The 14,598-nt window shown below is 38.7% G+C and overlaps 1 protein-coding gene across 22 annotated transcripts in view; it reads right to left on the bottom strand.

Moving 5' to 3' along the window:
* Nucleotides 1-884: 884 nt before the first annotated feature.
* KCNMA1 (potassium calcium-activated channel subfamily M alpha 1) overlaps nt 885-14,598 on the bottom strand; it is a 571,036-nt gene continuing 557,322 nt past the window's right edge. For 12 of the 22 annotated variants that reach the window (XM_060769087.2, XM_060769090.2, XM_060769086.2 and 9 more), the window contains one exon: nt 885-7,127. In XM_060769087.2, the coding sequence (XP_060625070.1) occupies nt 6,973-7,127 (155 nt within the window). In that variant the 3' untranslated portion in view covers nt 885-6,972. The remainder of the gene's footprint in view (nt 7,128-14,598) is intronic. The other 10 variants (XM_060769088.2, XM_060769093.2, XM_060769103.2 and 7 more) reach the window with 3 other exon arrangements.

Raw genomic sequence — 14,598 nt, forward strand, 5'->3', positions numbered from 1 at the left:
GAAACATCCATGTTTTTCAAACGTGGATCCTCCTGGGATATTGGCCTGTCTGGAAAGGCCCAAGGAGTCATGTGCCTTCATATTATGCTGGACAGCTGCTCTTAGCATTCCTCACCATTGCTTATACTACAGTGGTTCTCAACCTGTGGATTGATATTTTGACCTTCAACTCCCAGAAATCCTAACAGCTGGTAAACTGGCCGGGTTGTAGGCCAAAACACCTGGGGACTCACAGGTTAAGAACCACTGCCATACTAGTTAGAGGTAATAGAGTTTAGAAGACCAATATTTGGAGAGTCATATGATTCCCACGCTTGAGAGAAACTATGATGGAAGAGTCCAACATAGTGCATGTATAGTCAGGGCTATACTCTGTCTGGACAGGGATGAGCTTTACCATTACACAGAGTAAAGAGATTACCTTGGACAACCAGTTTAGGATGTCATGAAAGAGCAGCAAACTGCTGACTATTTAGTTCACAATTATTGCAATAGTGAGTGAGCTGGGAGGCTCTTGCAGGATAATCTGCCTCGGATGTTAAAATAACTACCCTGGGCTCGGCCCCTCTGCCTTTTCACTTGGAGGATGATGGGACACTGCTGTGAGCCTGAAACAGCAAAGTGTCTCAGTCTGGCTTTGCCACAGCCACATGAATTAAGCTGGAAGTATATGTTGTTCCTGCCATGATTCTATCTTATTGTACATGACACTTTTGCACATATACCCCAGAGAGAGAAATTGTGCTAGAAACCACAAATGCAATATTGATTTGCACATAACCATGTGTGTGACCTCACACAGCTGAGGTTGTGGTATTGGTATCTTACCCAAGACTACATGTTAGAAAAAGAGAGCAGGGAAAAAGCCACACAGATATAGCTCCTTTGTTTTTAGAACACAAATACATAAATTTTTAATCTGAGAAAAATACAAAATGAAACCATGTACAAGTTATGTACAAACCCTTTTTACAAGACAATAGATTTATCACTGGATATTACATATGACAAAGTCAGGTAGATCATTTCTGAGCACCAGCATTTGCGCTCTCTCTCTCATTCTCTCTTTCCAAACCTTAGTCACACAAAAGAAACCATAAAAAAAGAAAAGAAAAGATGAAACCACACTCCTTTTTCTTGATGAACTTTTGAGTTAATGCCCCAGGCGTTTTCTATTGTCCCTTTGGGAGAAACAGCTGGATAAGACAGATGCCTCTGTAAGTTATAGTGTCATATTAGTTTCTGTGCTGGGAGTGTGGAGAAAGTAGGTAGGCCACCTTTAATGGTTCGTAAGATTTCTAAACTTAATTGCAGGGTTTTCATGGCAGGCACTTTAAAATTCACAGACTTGTATGCCCAGGGCACTATCCAAAAATAATATAGATATATAGATATAGATATTAAAAATTGCATTTAAAATATAGCTCAGATCATCTGAAGACCACCTCTCAAACGCTGAGGGCTTCTCTTGGATGCTTTCCCTCCTTACAAATTCTCTTTAAATTGTATTAAAATAAAAATCTAATGTTTCTTCTTAAATTTTAGTTATATGAATATCTGCATTTTTTTCCTTCCATTTTAGAAAGCCTCTAGATCAGAAATAAGGGATAGAGGATAGATGAAAGATGTAACAACAGCCATCACAAAACAATATGAAATTTTGCTTTCTCACAAATCCAGTGGAAGTGTGTTTGGGTGATCAGTGCATAGAGAATGCATTGCTGCCAGGGTTGAATGTGCCCCTGGGATGGCACTTCAGCATGGGCTCCTCATTCAGTTGAGGGAGGCATCCTGCCAAAGTTAGCACAACTAAACTGGCTTAAGAATGCTTCACTGCCTTCATAGTGGAGCATCACTTGCATGCAGGGTTGCCAGAGCAGATGTCCAAGAAGCAAGAAAACACTTTGAACGTGAAAGAGGAAACATTCATGGAATCTGTGGATATTGGGAAAGCAAAGAAAATCAGTTGTTCTGATTCAGCAGAGGTGACATGGGCATGGATATCAGTCCCACATGCAGACCATTTGTATGTACATCTATGATATGTTTTATGGAGCTGTGATGTTTGATAATACAGGAGAGCCGGTGAGCCTGGCAGCTGCATGCCACAAAATGGAGCCCTTAAATAGATGCTACTGTGTGGTGTTCTGTTGTGTCTGAAGACCATGTTCAGTATTCAGAAGGGTAACATGGCTGGTCTTGCCCTGGCAGACCATGTCAGGAATGCTGAGTTGCGAATGCATGGATCATTAACCCACTTGTAAGTTATTGCTCTTGTCATGTGACAAATTATGCAGCTTATTATTGCAAAAAGTATTTAAGCGTGTGTTTCTGCAAATAAAGCCCTCGGGTTAATCCATTTGGTTTTCCTCTCCGGGGCACCCATACATGAGTCAGAGTGAGAAGCTAATACCATTCTCAGAATTTTCTTGAACTTATAGTGAAAGCTTTCTGTAATTGTCTTCTCTGTCACCACTAAAGTATGTGCTTGAGGGAATAATGTTCACCTCTCCGTGATGCTTTTGCTTTGTTCTGCCTCCTTAACATGAAAAAGGAAAAAAATGCTCAAGGATTAAACCTGCATGTGGCGAAGTCAGGAAGAAGATATTAGAAAGTAATCTAAGCGCCTTCATCCTTACTTGCAATTTTCCCCATTAGGTCTGCAAGGCAAATTGTACGAACTACTTTATTTCTCACAAATATAGCCATTTTCTCTAGTTATAGTATGGCTAACTCTTCAACGTACAATGCAACATCTCATAATATGTTCTTCACTAGCAGAGGAAGAAAGGATAGGGAGCAGAGATACTGACTCCTACAGCCCTGGGGATTTGTGATTTTGTAGTGAGTGTTGGTGACTTGGATGGCTCTACAAGGGGATTAAATTACTACATGGGGAATAAGGCAAGCAGTAGCTACCAGTCATGATGTCTAAATACTTCTTTCAGTGCTAGAGGAATGATGCCTCTGAATATCAGTTGGTGAAGTGGGAAAGTGCTACATGTATTAACTTTGCATTTTTTTGGTTTCCCATAAGCATCTGTTGGCCATTTTAGAAACCTTTCTGAACTAAATAGGTATTTGTCCTGATCAAATTTAGCTCTTATTGTGTTCTTATCTTATCTAAAGGGCCTTCCTTTCTGGTTTTTCTGGAAAGTGCGACATCTCGTAATGACTTCTTCACTAGCAGAGGAATGACTTGAGTACTGGAAAAGTTGGAGAATAAGACAAGAAAATTCTGGGACCATAGGAGTGGGAGATAGTATCATTTTGAAATATGTAATAATAATAATAATAATAATAATAATAATAATAATAATAATAAGGAGCACAATACTCCTGACCTCACAATCATGTAAAAAAACAAAATATGGATAGTTGATGTTGCAATCCCAGGTGACAGCAGGATTGAAGGGAAACAACTGGAAAAGCTGACACAATATGAGGATTTAAAGAACTGCAAAGACTCTGGCACAAGCCAGTCAATGTGGTCTCAGTGGTGATCGGCACACTGGGTGCAGTGCCTAAAGACCTTGGCCTGCACTTAAGCACAATCGGCGCTGACAAAATTACCATCTGCCAGCTGCAGAAGGCCACTTTACTGGGATCTGCACGTATTATTCGCCGATACATTACACAGTCCTAGACACTTGGGAAGTGTCCGACATGTGATCCAGTACAACAACCAGCAGTGTGTCTGCTGTGGACTCATCTTGTTGTGTGTCTAATAATAATAATAATAATAATAACAACAACAACAACAATAACTACTACTACTACTACTACTACTACTACTACTACTACTTTGGGGGACTAGACGGGGTTTTACAAAGGCCTGCTTTTCCATTACACCTCTTGGGTTTGGCAATGAGAGATATTAATAACTTTGGAGCCACTGACCTTATTTTAAGTCTCGCGGCCTGCAAGTGGGCCACGGCCCATGGGTTGGGAACCACTGATTTAATGGATCAAATCTTGTCTATTTTTGTGAACATTCTATTTTTTCAAAAATATACAAGCACCTTATCCATTGCTAGTTATAGGCAAGGACAAGAGAGCAATCAGCATATGGAAAACTTTCCTTCAGTCCATGCCTATCTATTCAGTCCAACTGGCTACACATTTTCAACAGCCATTGCCTATATTTTCATAACATAAAAGGCTGACATACTGTTTTCAATAATATTAAAAACAAGTAAGATTCTATTTTCTAGAAATGGTTAATCTGCATGAGGAATATCCGTTTCTGCATTTTTCTCAGCTCACAGAATTTTGACATACGCACTGACCTAAACGTATTGATTCCCTCGAAGCCATGAGCAACCACGAGAAGAGTAAGAAAGCTTCCACTATAATCCCAATCCATAGATTCAAAATGTGTTTATATACTTGGACCAACTTAATGGCTAACTTGAGAGAATCATGGTCTGTTATTTTAGTAAAGTGTTCCAACTTCACTGTTACCAATGGTTCTGCTGTGGCCGTTCTAAGAAAAGGTTCAAATTTAAGAGAAGTGGGTTATAACCTGATTATATGAATTTTCTGTGTTTTCCATTCTAGTGTGCTAGGATTGAAATTTAATGAATTCTCTTGGCATTGAGGCATATTGTACTTTTGTCTTGTGCAGTTCATGAATGAAAAAGGAGTATAGACTCGGGTGCAATCCCATGTGCTTTGGTACCACCTCCGTTGGGTCGCCGTTGGGCCTTCCCATACATGCTAGAGGGATTGTGCCCTTTGGAAAAATAATTTTAAATAACTTAATGCAAAATCCAGAATACAAATTGCACCCTGCCCATAGATTTACAATAATACCATCTCCAAAGACGAGAGCCCCCTTAGATTTGGGGCATTGTGATATGTGTAAATAAAACTGTTGTTCATTTGCTAGTTTTTAGTGGTGAAATAAGTACTTTTGAGAAACAACCCAATTTTCATACATTATATTCACAGTTGTTACTTTTTTCCTCTTTGAATAACTAATTCTACAAAACATAATGACAAAGTAGTCACAGTCCAAGAAGTCACTCTGGAATTAAGCCTATTAGGTGTAAGTATGAATATATTTGTACTGCAGCCAGTAGACAAACATTAAAGCTGAGATAGTTTTAGCGTAAAATATTGGGTTATATAGTGGACACCTTTATCTGCTCAGGACTTGTTTGATTCACTGATATTACTCTAATGATAACGATATCACAGAATGTTGAATCTCAGCAGTTTTTACAACTTTGCACAATCACAAAGCCTAAAATTAGCTTGTGTACTGGGAGCCAATGTCATCTTTTCTCTCAGCCTTATTGCCTTCTTCCCTTCCGGAGGTCATCTGCCCCAGTTCAATCTAGATCAGCAGTAGATAATTTAAACTGGAGAGAGGTGCTAAATTATTTAGAGCCTCAAATGCTGGGGTTACTATATACTGCAGCACAGATATGAAACGTCACAATTTTGTCGGATGACTAGAAAAGCTTACTGGCCATTTTGTGAAGAAGAAGAAGAAAGAAGAAGAGGAGGAGGAGGAGAAAGAGGAGGAGGAAGAAAGAAATCTCTGAGTGAGCTTGTAGGTCGTTTCTAAAGGCCTTGTTATATTAAATACATTCATTATTTTCTGTTACTACATTTACACTTGTTTTGGTGTAAACCTTATGGGGCAGAGTCCCAAAAGCTTGGAAATTTAATGTTGATTTCTAACACCTAAAAAGAGAAGACAGAAATTAGGTGGCCGCAGGCATAGCATGAGCAAGATCTGAACCACAGTGTTTGAATCACAGTTAGAGCTCACCTAATATCTGGCAATATTACAATTGAGAGGCTGGATTTATCCGTTACCAGCATGAAAGGCCATTGGCAAATTGTGATATGGAAACTACATTTGTCACTTTGTAGGGAGCAATTCTGGAGGCCGACTCAAAGCCAGTGCCAGCCTTTCTTCAGCTAAACATAGATCATAGAGTAAAGGATCGTGACTGACTACTTATCAACTTCTTTGTGTACAGGATTGGATGAAAGTCCTTGGTGAGAAACATTAGATGTTCATGGTTGACTCCTGCACATTGAAATGTATCGGTAACATACAATATGAAGCATAGAAAGAAAGCAGCCTCACCTGTACAACATTCTGGAAGTTACCATAACTAGCATATTGACTATGCGTTGTGTTTTTGTTTTATGCTAATGTTTACTACCTTATTGCCACTGGCTGTTACCCATTTATGCTATATTGGATCTTATAATTACCTGTAAGGAAGTTGCTCTGTATGAACATCTGCAGTAGCTATGGTGTTAAACAGATGCATAATTTCAGAATAAAGTTAATTCTACAAAAATATGACGTTTCCACTTTTTTTTTCAAAATAAATATGCTTCAGTTTATTAAGAGCTGGTGTCAATGCTAAACAAAATACACGTCTTCCAGGAAAGAAACATTCTAGTAAACTCTTCTTTGCGTCGTCTTCTTTGATTTACTAAAATACAAGTGGAACTTTTCTTTTAAAATACATTTGTCTCTCTTAATTACATTTTTGCTTTTCGAGTTGTGGCCATCATTCTCCTGAAAGACACAGGAATATAGAATTTCTCTCTCTCTTTCTTTCCTTCTTTCTTTCGTTCTTTCTTTCTCGGAGTCTGGCCACATATGCAGCTGTTTTGTTAAGGGAAAATACTTGACAATGAAATAAAGAAAAAATATATTTTCTTTCTAATAAATAAAAATAATTTAAAACGCTAGAGGCTATACATGACTGCTTTGATTATGTTCTTTTATAAATGAAATAAGTTTCCAAAATACATGGAAGCAAATATTAAAGGCAGACAAACAAAAATCTGTCTACTTTGCTTTCTGGCAAACACTTGCCTTCTGTAACTTTTTCCACCAGTGGTTCAGGATGAAAGAGGAATAAATGTCACATCACCATTCATGAAGTCTCTCAGTTTTTTTTCTTTTTTTAAAAAAATGTTCTGGCCTTCTGTGAGTCAACATTCATCTTCAACTTCTCTGATTGGTGGTATCAAGCTGCTTGTAGACTTATACTGATTGATCTGATTGGCCATGTGTGTGCTCATGGGCTTGATTTGAATGTTTCTGGGGTAGGCATTTTCTGGCTCATCTGTAAACCATTTCTTTTCTGCTGAAGAGCGAAATGAATAGAGAGACAGAACAAGGGAGGAGGAAAATGAAAAATGTAATTAGTGCCATGCCAACAGCAGTTCAGAAAAGTGCATTTAAGCTACAAAACCCCAAATCAATAGCAAGTGACTTTGCATAATGGCAAGCAGTGAGGAGCTGAAGACTTCATAAACTGGAAAACACTGGTTAGAAGAAAGAATGAAAGGTTTGCAGGTTTGAAAGCAAAGGGTTAAAAAGAAGTGACCCAATGCTGGCTTATTTATGGAAGGTGCCCAGGATCTTTAACACATAATTTAGGGAGTACTGTTCTCTCTTTGAATGTGATTAGTGAAGTTTTTAGGTTAGTTTAAATCAGTGTTTCTCAACCTGGGGGTCGGGACTCCTGGGAGGTGGGTCATGACGGGATGTCAGAGGGATCACCAAAGACCATCAGAAAACACAGCATTTTCTGTTGGTTATGGGGGTTCTGTGTGGGAAGTTTGGCCCAATTCATTCATTGGTGGGGTTCAGAATGCTCGATTGTAGGTCAGCAACTACAACTCCCAAATGTCAAGGTCTATTTTCCCCAAAACTCCACCAGTGATGGCATTTGGGCATATGGGCTATTCATGCCATGTTTGTTTGAGTTCTCAGTGCTCTCTGGATGTAGGTGAACTACAACTCCAAAACTCAAGGTCAATGCCCACCAGACCCTTCCAGGATTTTCTGTTGGTAATAGAAGTTCTATGTGCCAAGTTTGGTTCAATTCCATCGCTGGTGGAGTTCAGAATGCTCTTTGATTGTAGGTGAACTATAAATCCCAGTAACTCCAATCCCAAATGACAAAATCAATTCCCCCAACCCCACTAGTATTAAAATTCAGGCATATTGGGTATCTGTGCCAAATTTGGTCCAGTGAATCAAAATATATCCCGCCTATTAGATATTTACATGAAGATTCATAACAGTAGCAAAATAACAGTTATGAAGTAGCAGGAAAATAATGTTATGGTTGAGGGGAGGGGGATCACCAAAACATGAGGAACTATACTAAGGGGTCCCAGAAATAGGAAGGCTGAGAAACACTGGTTTAAATTAGATGGATTTGCCATGATGCGTTTTCCTGGAAAATCTCCATTGTGAATGTTGATGTCAAATAATGTCTGAACATTTTCTTACAGCTTGAACTGAATGGAGTAGAAAAATTAACACTGAGACTCCTATTTCAAATGTAACTTCTGTAGTTTGAAGTACAAACTGCAGGTACAAGGAGGGGAGGGTGAAAGTGGGAAAAACCAATAAAACAATTTTAAAAATATTTTTCCTACAGCTGAACTGAATGTACCCAGATTCCTCAACTTAGTGATTAAAAATATGGGTACTGTTCCATTAACTGGGCAGACTCCAAAAGGGGGTCTAGACAGAGGACAGTCCATTTTATAGGGGGGAGGGGGTGAGTTAAAGGAAGAAAAAAACCAATTTCACCCATTTTCACTGGTTATTTTCTCTCCCCACTTCCCATTTCATAAACGGGGGTTGTTTCTATGATGGTGACATGGGTGGGGGAATAATAGGAAAATGGGGAAATGGTTTTACTTCTTCAAGCCCCTCTCATGTGCCCCTGATTTCCTCACTGACCCACCTACCTAAAGTTTTCCACAAATAGATAGATTTCAGTTGGACTCCTCATGAGGTTTTACACTGAATGAAATATTTAAATAAATTTCCGGGATGGTATCCTATGCTATTTTTATATAAACAATAAATTTATATAATAATAAATTTAATATAATAAAAATATTCTATTTTTATATAATAAATAATAAGGTTTGCTTATTTTCCTATCTCTCTATGAGTTCTCCCTTACAATTAGTTTTGCCCCCTTATCTCACCCGGAGTTTTTAAATCATTTTATGTCCGTGCGGCCCACCCTTTGTCTTTCTGTCATTATGTTTAATTCCTATGTTCTGTGTATATTGTTTTATATGCTTTGATGTTTTATATCTTAATGTTATGTTGTTTATTTTATTGCAATTTGTATTGTTATATTGTAATTCTTGTTCGGGCTTGGACCCATATAAGCCACTCCGAGTCCCCTTTGGGGATATGGCGGCAGGGTATAAATAAAGTTTATTATTCTTATATTCTTATATTATGATTATACTCAAAAACACGCACACATAATACTCAAAGGAATTATTACTGAACCCTGCTGTGGGTGTATATTGATATTATTTAGGAAGTAGACCTGACTACCTCTGAGGATGCTTGCCATAGATGCAGGCGAAACGTCAGGAAAAATGCCTCTAGAACATGGCCCTATAGCCCAAAAAACCCCACAAGAACCTAGTGATTCCAGCCATGAAAGCCTTCGACAATACATAGACCCGTCTTCAGTTGAGAGTGCCCCCCCCCCCCCAATTGCTATTAGGTGTCCAAATTCAGTTAGAAGCATAGGTAATAGTTTCATTCTTCTTGCAGCTTGTCAAATGCCATGTTACACAATTTATGAAAATATTTTACTGAACTTTTTTTTATAAATGGGAGGTATCCTGCAAATCAAAGAAGTGAATGCCATTTTTCTTTCACTTGAAATATTCCAAGTTTCCCTCCACAAGGAAGCCTATGTGATTCTGAACCAGGTTTTTCACTCTCTAATTAAGTTTGCTCTGATTTGAACAGATTGGCCGATAGGAATTCATAATGTTAAATCTTGCACAGCGAAGCTAACTGATTAAGTGCCTTAAATTATTCTTCCTGACAAAATGATAAAGTTACAATCTGTTCTAAGATGATCTACAGCTTGCCAGACTCCTACAGCTTCCTTCGATATTCATTTATCTTTTTTGTCAAGCTGGGTTTTACACATATTTAGCCATAGATCTTTTAAAGTCATCAGAACATCTGAATTGTTAATGAGGCTCTAAGGGAAAGGCTGCTGATGGGCTGGTTTCAGAAAGGTTGTAGGGAACGGAGCCTGGGAAATGTGTACACATCAAAATAATTTCAGCTCCATTTAAAAACCATTTAGTTCAAGTGTGACACATGAACCATTATGCATTTGAGGAAACCAATTTTGCGTGATCTACAGTTAAACTAACCTTTCAGAGAGGTGTTAAAATGTGATGGTTCTCATGTTTTAAAAGCCTCACAAGATCACACAAACAATTTCGAACTAACAGTTATTCAAATGCTTTGTATTTAAATGATTTTTGCAGAGAGGTTAAGACTGTATACTTTTTATCTCTTGTCTCTTTTACCATTAGCATTTGTCAGGCATACTTGCTTTTCAAACTTTGCTTTAGATGGGGGAGAACTTGGAGAAAGAGACTTGAAGTCTGGGAGTATCTGAAAAAGGAAATGATGTTGCATCTTGAGTCAGCGGGAGGAAATGGGCATGCCAAACAACGGCTCTTTGCACATTTCTCTGTACTGAAATGCCTCATCCTCCAAACGTGCTCTTTGCTGTCTTTGCAGGGAGAGACAACTAGGTTTCAGAGCTTCAGCCTGAGGAAATATGCCTGAGACATCCCTTTGGTCTTGTTTCCTCCTGCTGGAACAGTGTCTTCCATTGATATCTGTCTTGGGGAAGGAACAGAAGCTGCTCTGAGGGAGACTAATGGTGGCTCTCCTGTCTTTCATTTGAGGGGAAAGCCTTCCAAAGATCATTTGCTGAGATTGTCAATGTTCTGTTGTACACACACAATGACAAGGTCTTTTTCCAAAGGAGATAATCAATACCCCCTCATGTGATAATTTTATGCTTATGTTGTTTTGTTAATTTTATGTTATGCTGTTTACTTTGTATGTTTTGGTGATGTTACTTGGAAACCGCCCTGAGTCCTCCTTGGGGAGACAGAGCAGTATATAAATAAATTATTATTATTATTATTATTATTATTATTATTATTGGATAATTCAATTTGAGCGTAACAGAACTTTGAGCACCACAGCACAAAGTCAGTGAACAGGGAGCTTTTGCTCACCCAAATAGCCAGTGAATAATCAAGCTTCTCCTTCAACTTTAGTAATGTTACTGGAGCTTCCTATGACTCATCAGAGAACTGGGAGTATTACATTTGTAGTTTACTTCTAGTTGTAGAAATGCAGTCAGAAATTCCCCATATACTAGGTTCTTGTGGGTTTTTTCGGGTTATGTTATTGGTGACTGTCAATTTTGCTTTCTCACACATTTAAGTTTTTAAATTCTTTAATATTTCAAGGGTCTCCTTTCTTGCACAAAATCAGATATGTGATATGTTGTCAAAGGAATGTGGGTGAGAGGGGTGAAACCTAATCAAATTCAACTTGTCGAAGGCTTTCATGGCCGGAATCACTGGGTTGTTTGTAGGTTTTTCCGGGCTATATGGCCATGTTCTAGAGGCATTTTCTCCTGACGTTTCGCCTACACCTATGGCAAGCATCCTCAGAGGTAGTGAGACCTCACTACCTCTGAGGATGCTTGCCATAGATGCAGGCGAAACGTCAGGAGAAAATGCCTCTAGAACATGGCCATATAGCCTGGAAAAACCTACAACAACCCAAATTCAACTTGATTAGGGAAAAAATTACTAAAGGTGATGGTCCACAGGCAAGTGTCTAGTTTCCCTTACTCTGAAATCCATTGTGATATTAGAACTACATCTCCAGTGCTCAACTTTATGCTAGGAGTCAGAGTATTGCATGCAAGACGAAATGGATTTCCTTCTTTGACAGAATAGTTTAGTAGATCATGGAAATATGCTGTGGACACATCTTGATTGCATCAAAGTATTGGATAAGATTTTAACTATAGTTTAATTGACCAAATAAAATACAATGGTCCTGTATAACTCTATGATTAGATTAATCCATTGCTGATTGAGCAGCCATACTCTTTTTTTTTAAAGCTCAGTATTCCCCTGAGAAGTTAAATCTTGAGTATAGTTTTACAGGACTTTATCTTAAATCTTATGCTACTAATTTTTTAATAAATCACCTAAATGATAATGTAGAAGCTTAGAGAGAGAACCAACACTGTAGAAAGTAGGACTGGGGTTCAAATAAATCTAGACAGGCTAAAACATTGGGTGAAATTAGCAAGACAAGATAAATAAGCATGTGAACATATACATCTATAGAGGTGTGGGAAAAGAATCATAGGATGAGTATCCTGGGTCAGAAAGCACTTGGATGTTTTAGAGAAGAGATGGGCCCAAGTACAGCATTCAGGTGAGCAAATGTGGGCAAAAGGTACCCACTGCAGCTGCCCTTACATGCAACCCCATCCATGCCTGGGAAAAAAATTAACAAAATCTGTTTTTTCACTCTGGAAGGCCTCTTGGAGGGACAGTTTTTGTATGTACCCCTGAATCCAGATATCTGCAGAATCCAAATAAATAAAAATTAACAGTGCACATCTTTGCTTCCAATGTACAACCATTTTTGGATCTGTTGCACATTATGGTCAGTAATAAAATAATAAAATGTTCCACATAATTGACAAAATTGGCCTACTTAGTTGGAGCTACTGTAATGCACTCTCTGAAAATCTATTTAGAGCTTGGGCTACTTCAAGAGGAGCACAACATCTGGATCAGTTATATTATATTCTGCAATAGTCGAACTGTTACTGAAGTCCTGTTACATGGGCAGCACAAGTGAAGTGGGGTCTGAAAACCACATTTTATGAGGAATAGTTAAAAGAGCTGGGTAGAGAAGATAAATGAAAAAGGCTAGGGAAGGGGAGGGGAATGATTGAGGTCTTTAAATTACTGAAGGGCGGCCTTCTTGCTGAAGAGTTCAAGACTTGAAAAAAATGGGTGGAAACCCCAGGAAAATATTTTGAACATCAGGGGAAATCTCCTTACAGTTCGAGCTATTTGGTAGTGAGAGTTGCTACACAGATGGCAGTGATGGGCTTTAATCTAAGTCTGCATGACCAACTGCATGCTATATCTCAGGGTTGCACAAATTACATTTTTGGGGGAAAGAATTTTGGGGGGCATTTCCCCCTCAAATGCCCCCATTCCCTCAATGATGGAAAGGGCATTTTCGTTCCCCCTACTCCATTTTAGTTCCTGCAGGATGTAATTTGGGCATCAACATCTGGCTTGTCTCCTGGTGATAAAAGAGTTTTATTGGGCCCAAATAGACCCTAAATAATGAAAACATTGCAACCCCCCCCCCTCCCCAACATCCCCTAAAATGATTGAGGGCATTTGAGAGCAAATATTTTCAACATTTTCTCTGGGATGGTGGCCCTATAAGGTCATTTGAGGATCTTCACTGTTGGCTGTAGTTGGACCAAGAATGCAGATAAGGAATTGAGCAGGAGATGGACTAGGGCTTCAATAAAATCCTGAAGATCCCGTCTGTATATTTAATATCTAGCACCATTACAAGCTTTTACAATTTATGCTCAATCTCTTAGCATTTTATGCATTACGATTTTTTTTAAAAAAATATATAGTTAGGTGCAACATCTAGCAGCTGGGGTTTAGCTATCATTTATGTTAATAAAAAGATGCTTCCTCCAGTAAAATATGTTACTAAAATGCAAACCTGCTGTGTCTCTCTGGATCATAAAGAGTTTCCCCTTCCATAGGAAATTAAGTTGGCCAATTCTGTCACAAACATGAATATATTAACCCTGGAATAAACTGGGGGAGCTCATAGAGTGAGTGAATCCACTCTCAATCCTCTTGCACTGTTCAGGGTTGTACAGGAATCAACCAGGTGTTGGGCACTTGCACCTGGTTTTGCACCTACAGAGCCTCTACTAGGTCCTCCAGTTCAACTCTATGAGAACTTCTGGGGGAAGTATGCCATAGAATCTCCTGAAAACTTAACAAAATTCTAAAGAGAAAATATTTCCCCCTGGATGTAGGAAAGTGAAACCACATGTCTGAGTTCTTTGGTTATGGAGATCACTTATATGATGTTGTTACAGTTGATGGTAATATTGAGAGAGAACGGTACTTCCTGATTTGTTTATGTGGGGGACAAGGGGATTCAGAGATGTGCGTGTGTGCAAAAAAATCAGAAAGTGTTGTAAGTCTAATCAATTTTGTATAATTTGGGACATACAATGCCATATCTGATGCACACATGTGGTCTGCGTCAAAACTTAAATAATACTGTTTTTGTTTTTGTTTTGTAAATCTCACAAAGCTCCCAAAGTCAGTTTCATATTCAGTACAAGGAAGCAAAGCTCAAAAAACAAATCGGATCCCTTAGTGCCTGCCTTGCCTTTCCTCTGTAAATTAATGGCCTCTTGCCATTAGGAGAGGGGAACAGAGAGTGCAGTGTTTTCTGGGAACAGCACAGAACTCTGGGAAATGTAGTTTGAGAAGGGAGGAGCCCTATGCCAGAGAATTCAAAAGGCCCTATTCTAAACTACACTTTCCAGAATACAGTGCACTGCTCAGCATCAGAAAGATTTGCTCCTCCATAGCCAATCACAATTTCAATAAATTATAATTTTTATACCTGGCTTATAAATGCCATTTCCT

Source organism: Anolis sagrei, chromosome 3 (genome assembly GCF_037176765.1).
Source record: "Anolis sagrei isolate rAnoSag1 chromosome 3, rAnoSag1.mat, whole genome shotgun sequence".
NCBI lineage: Eukaryota > Metazoa > Chordata > Lepidosauria > Squamata > Dactyloidae > Anolis > Anolis sagrei.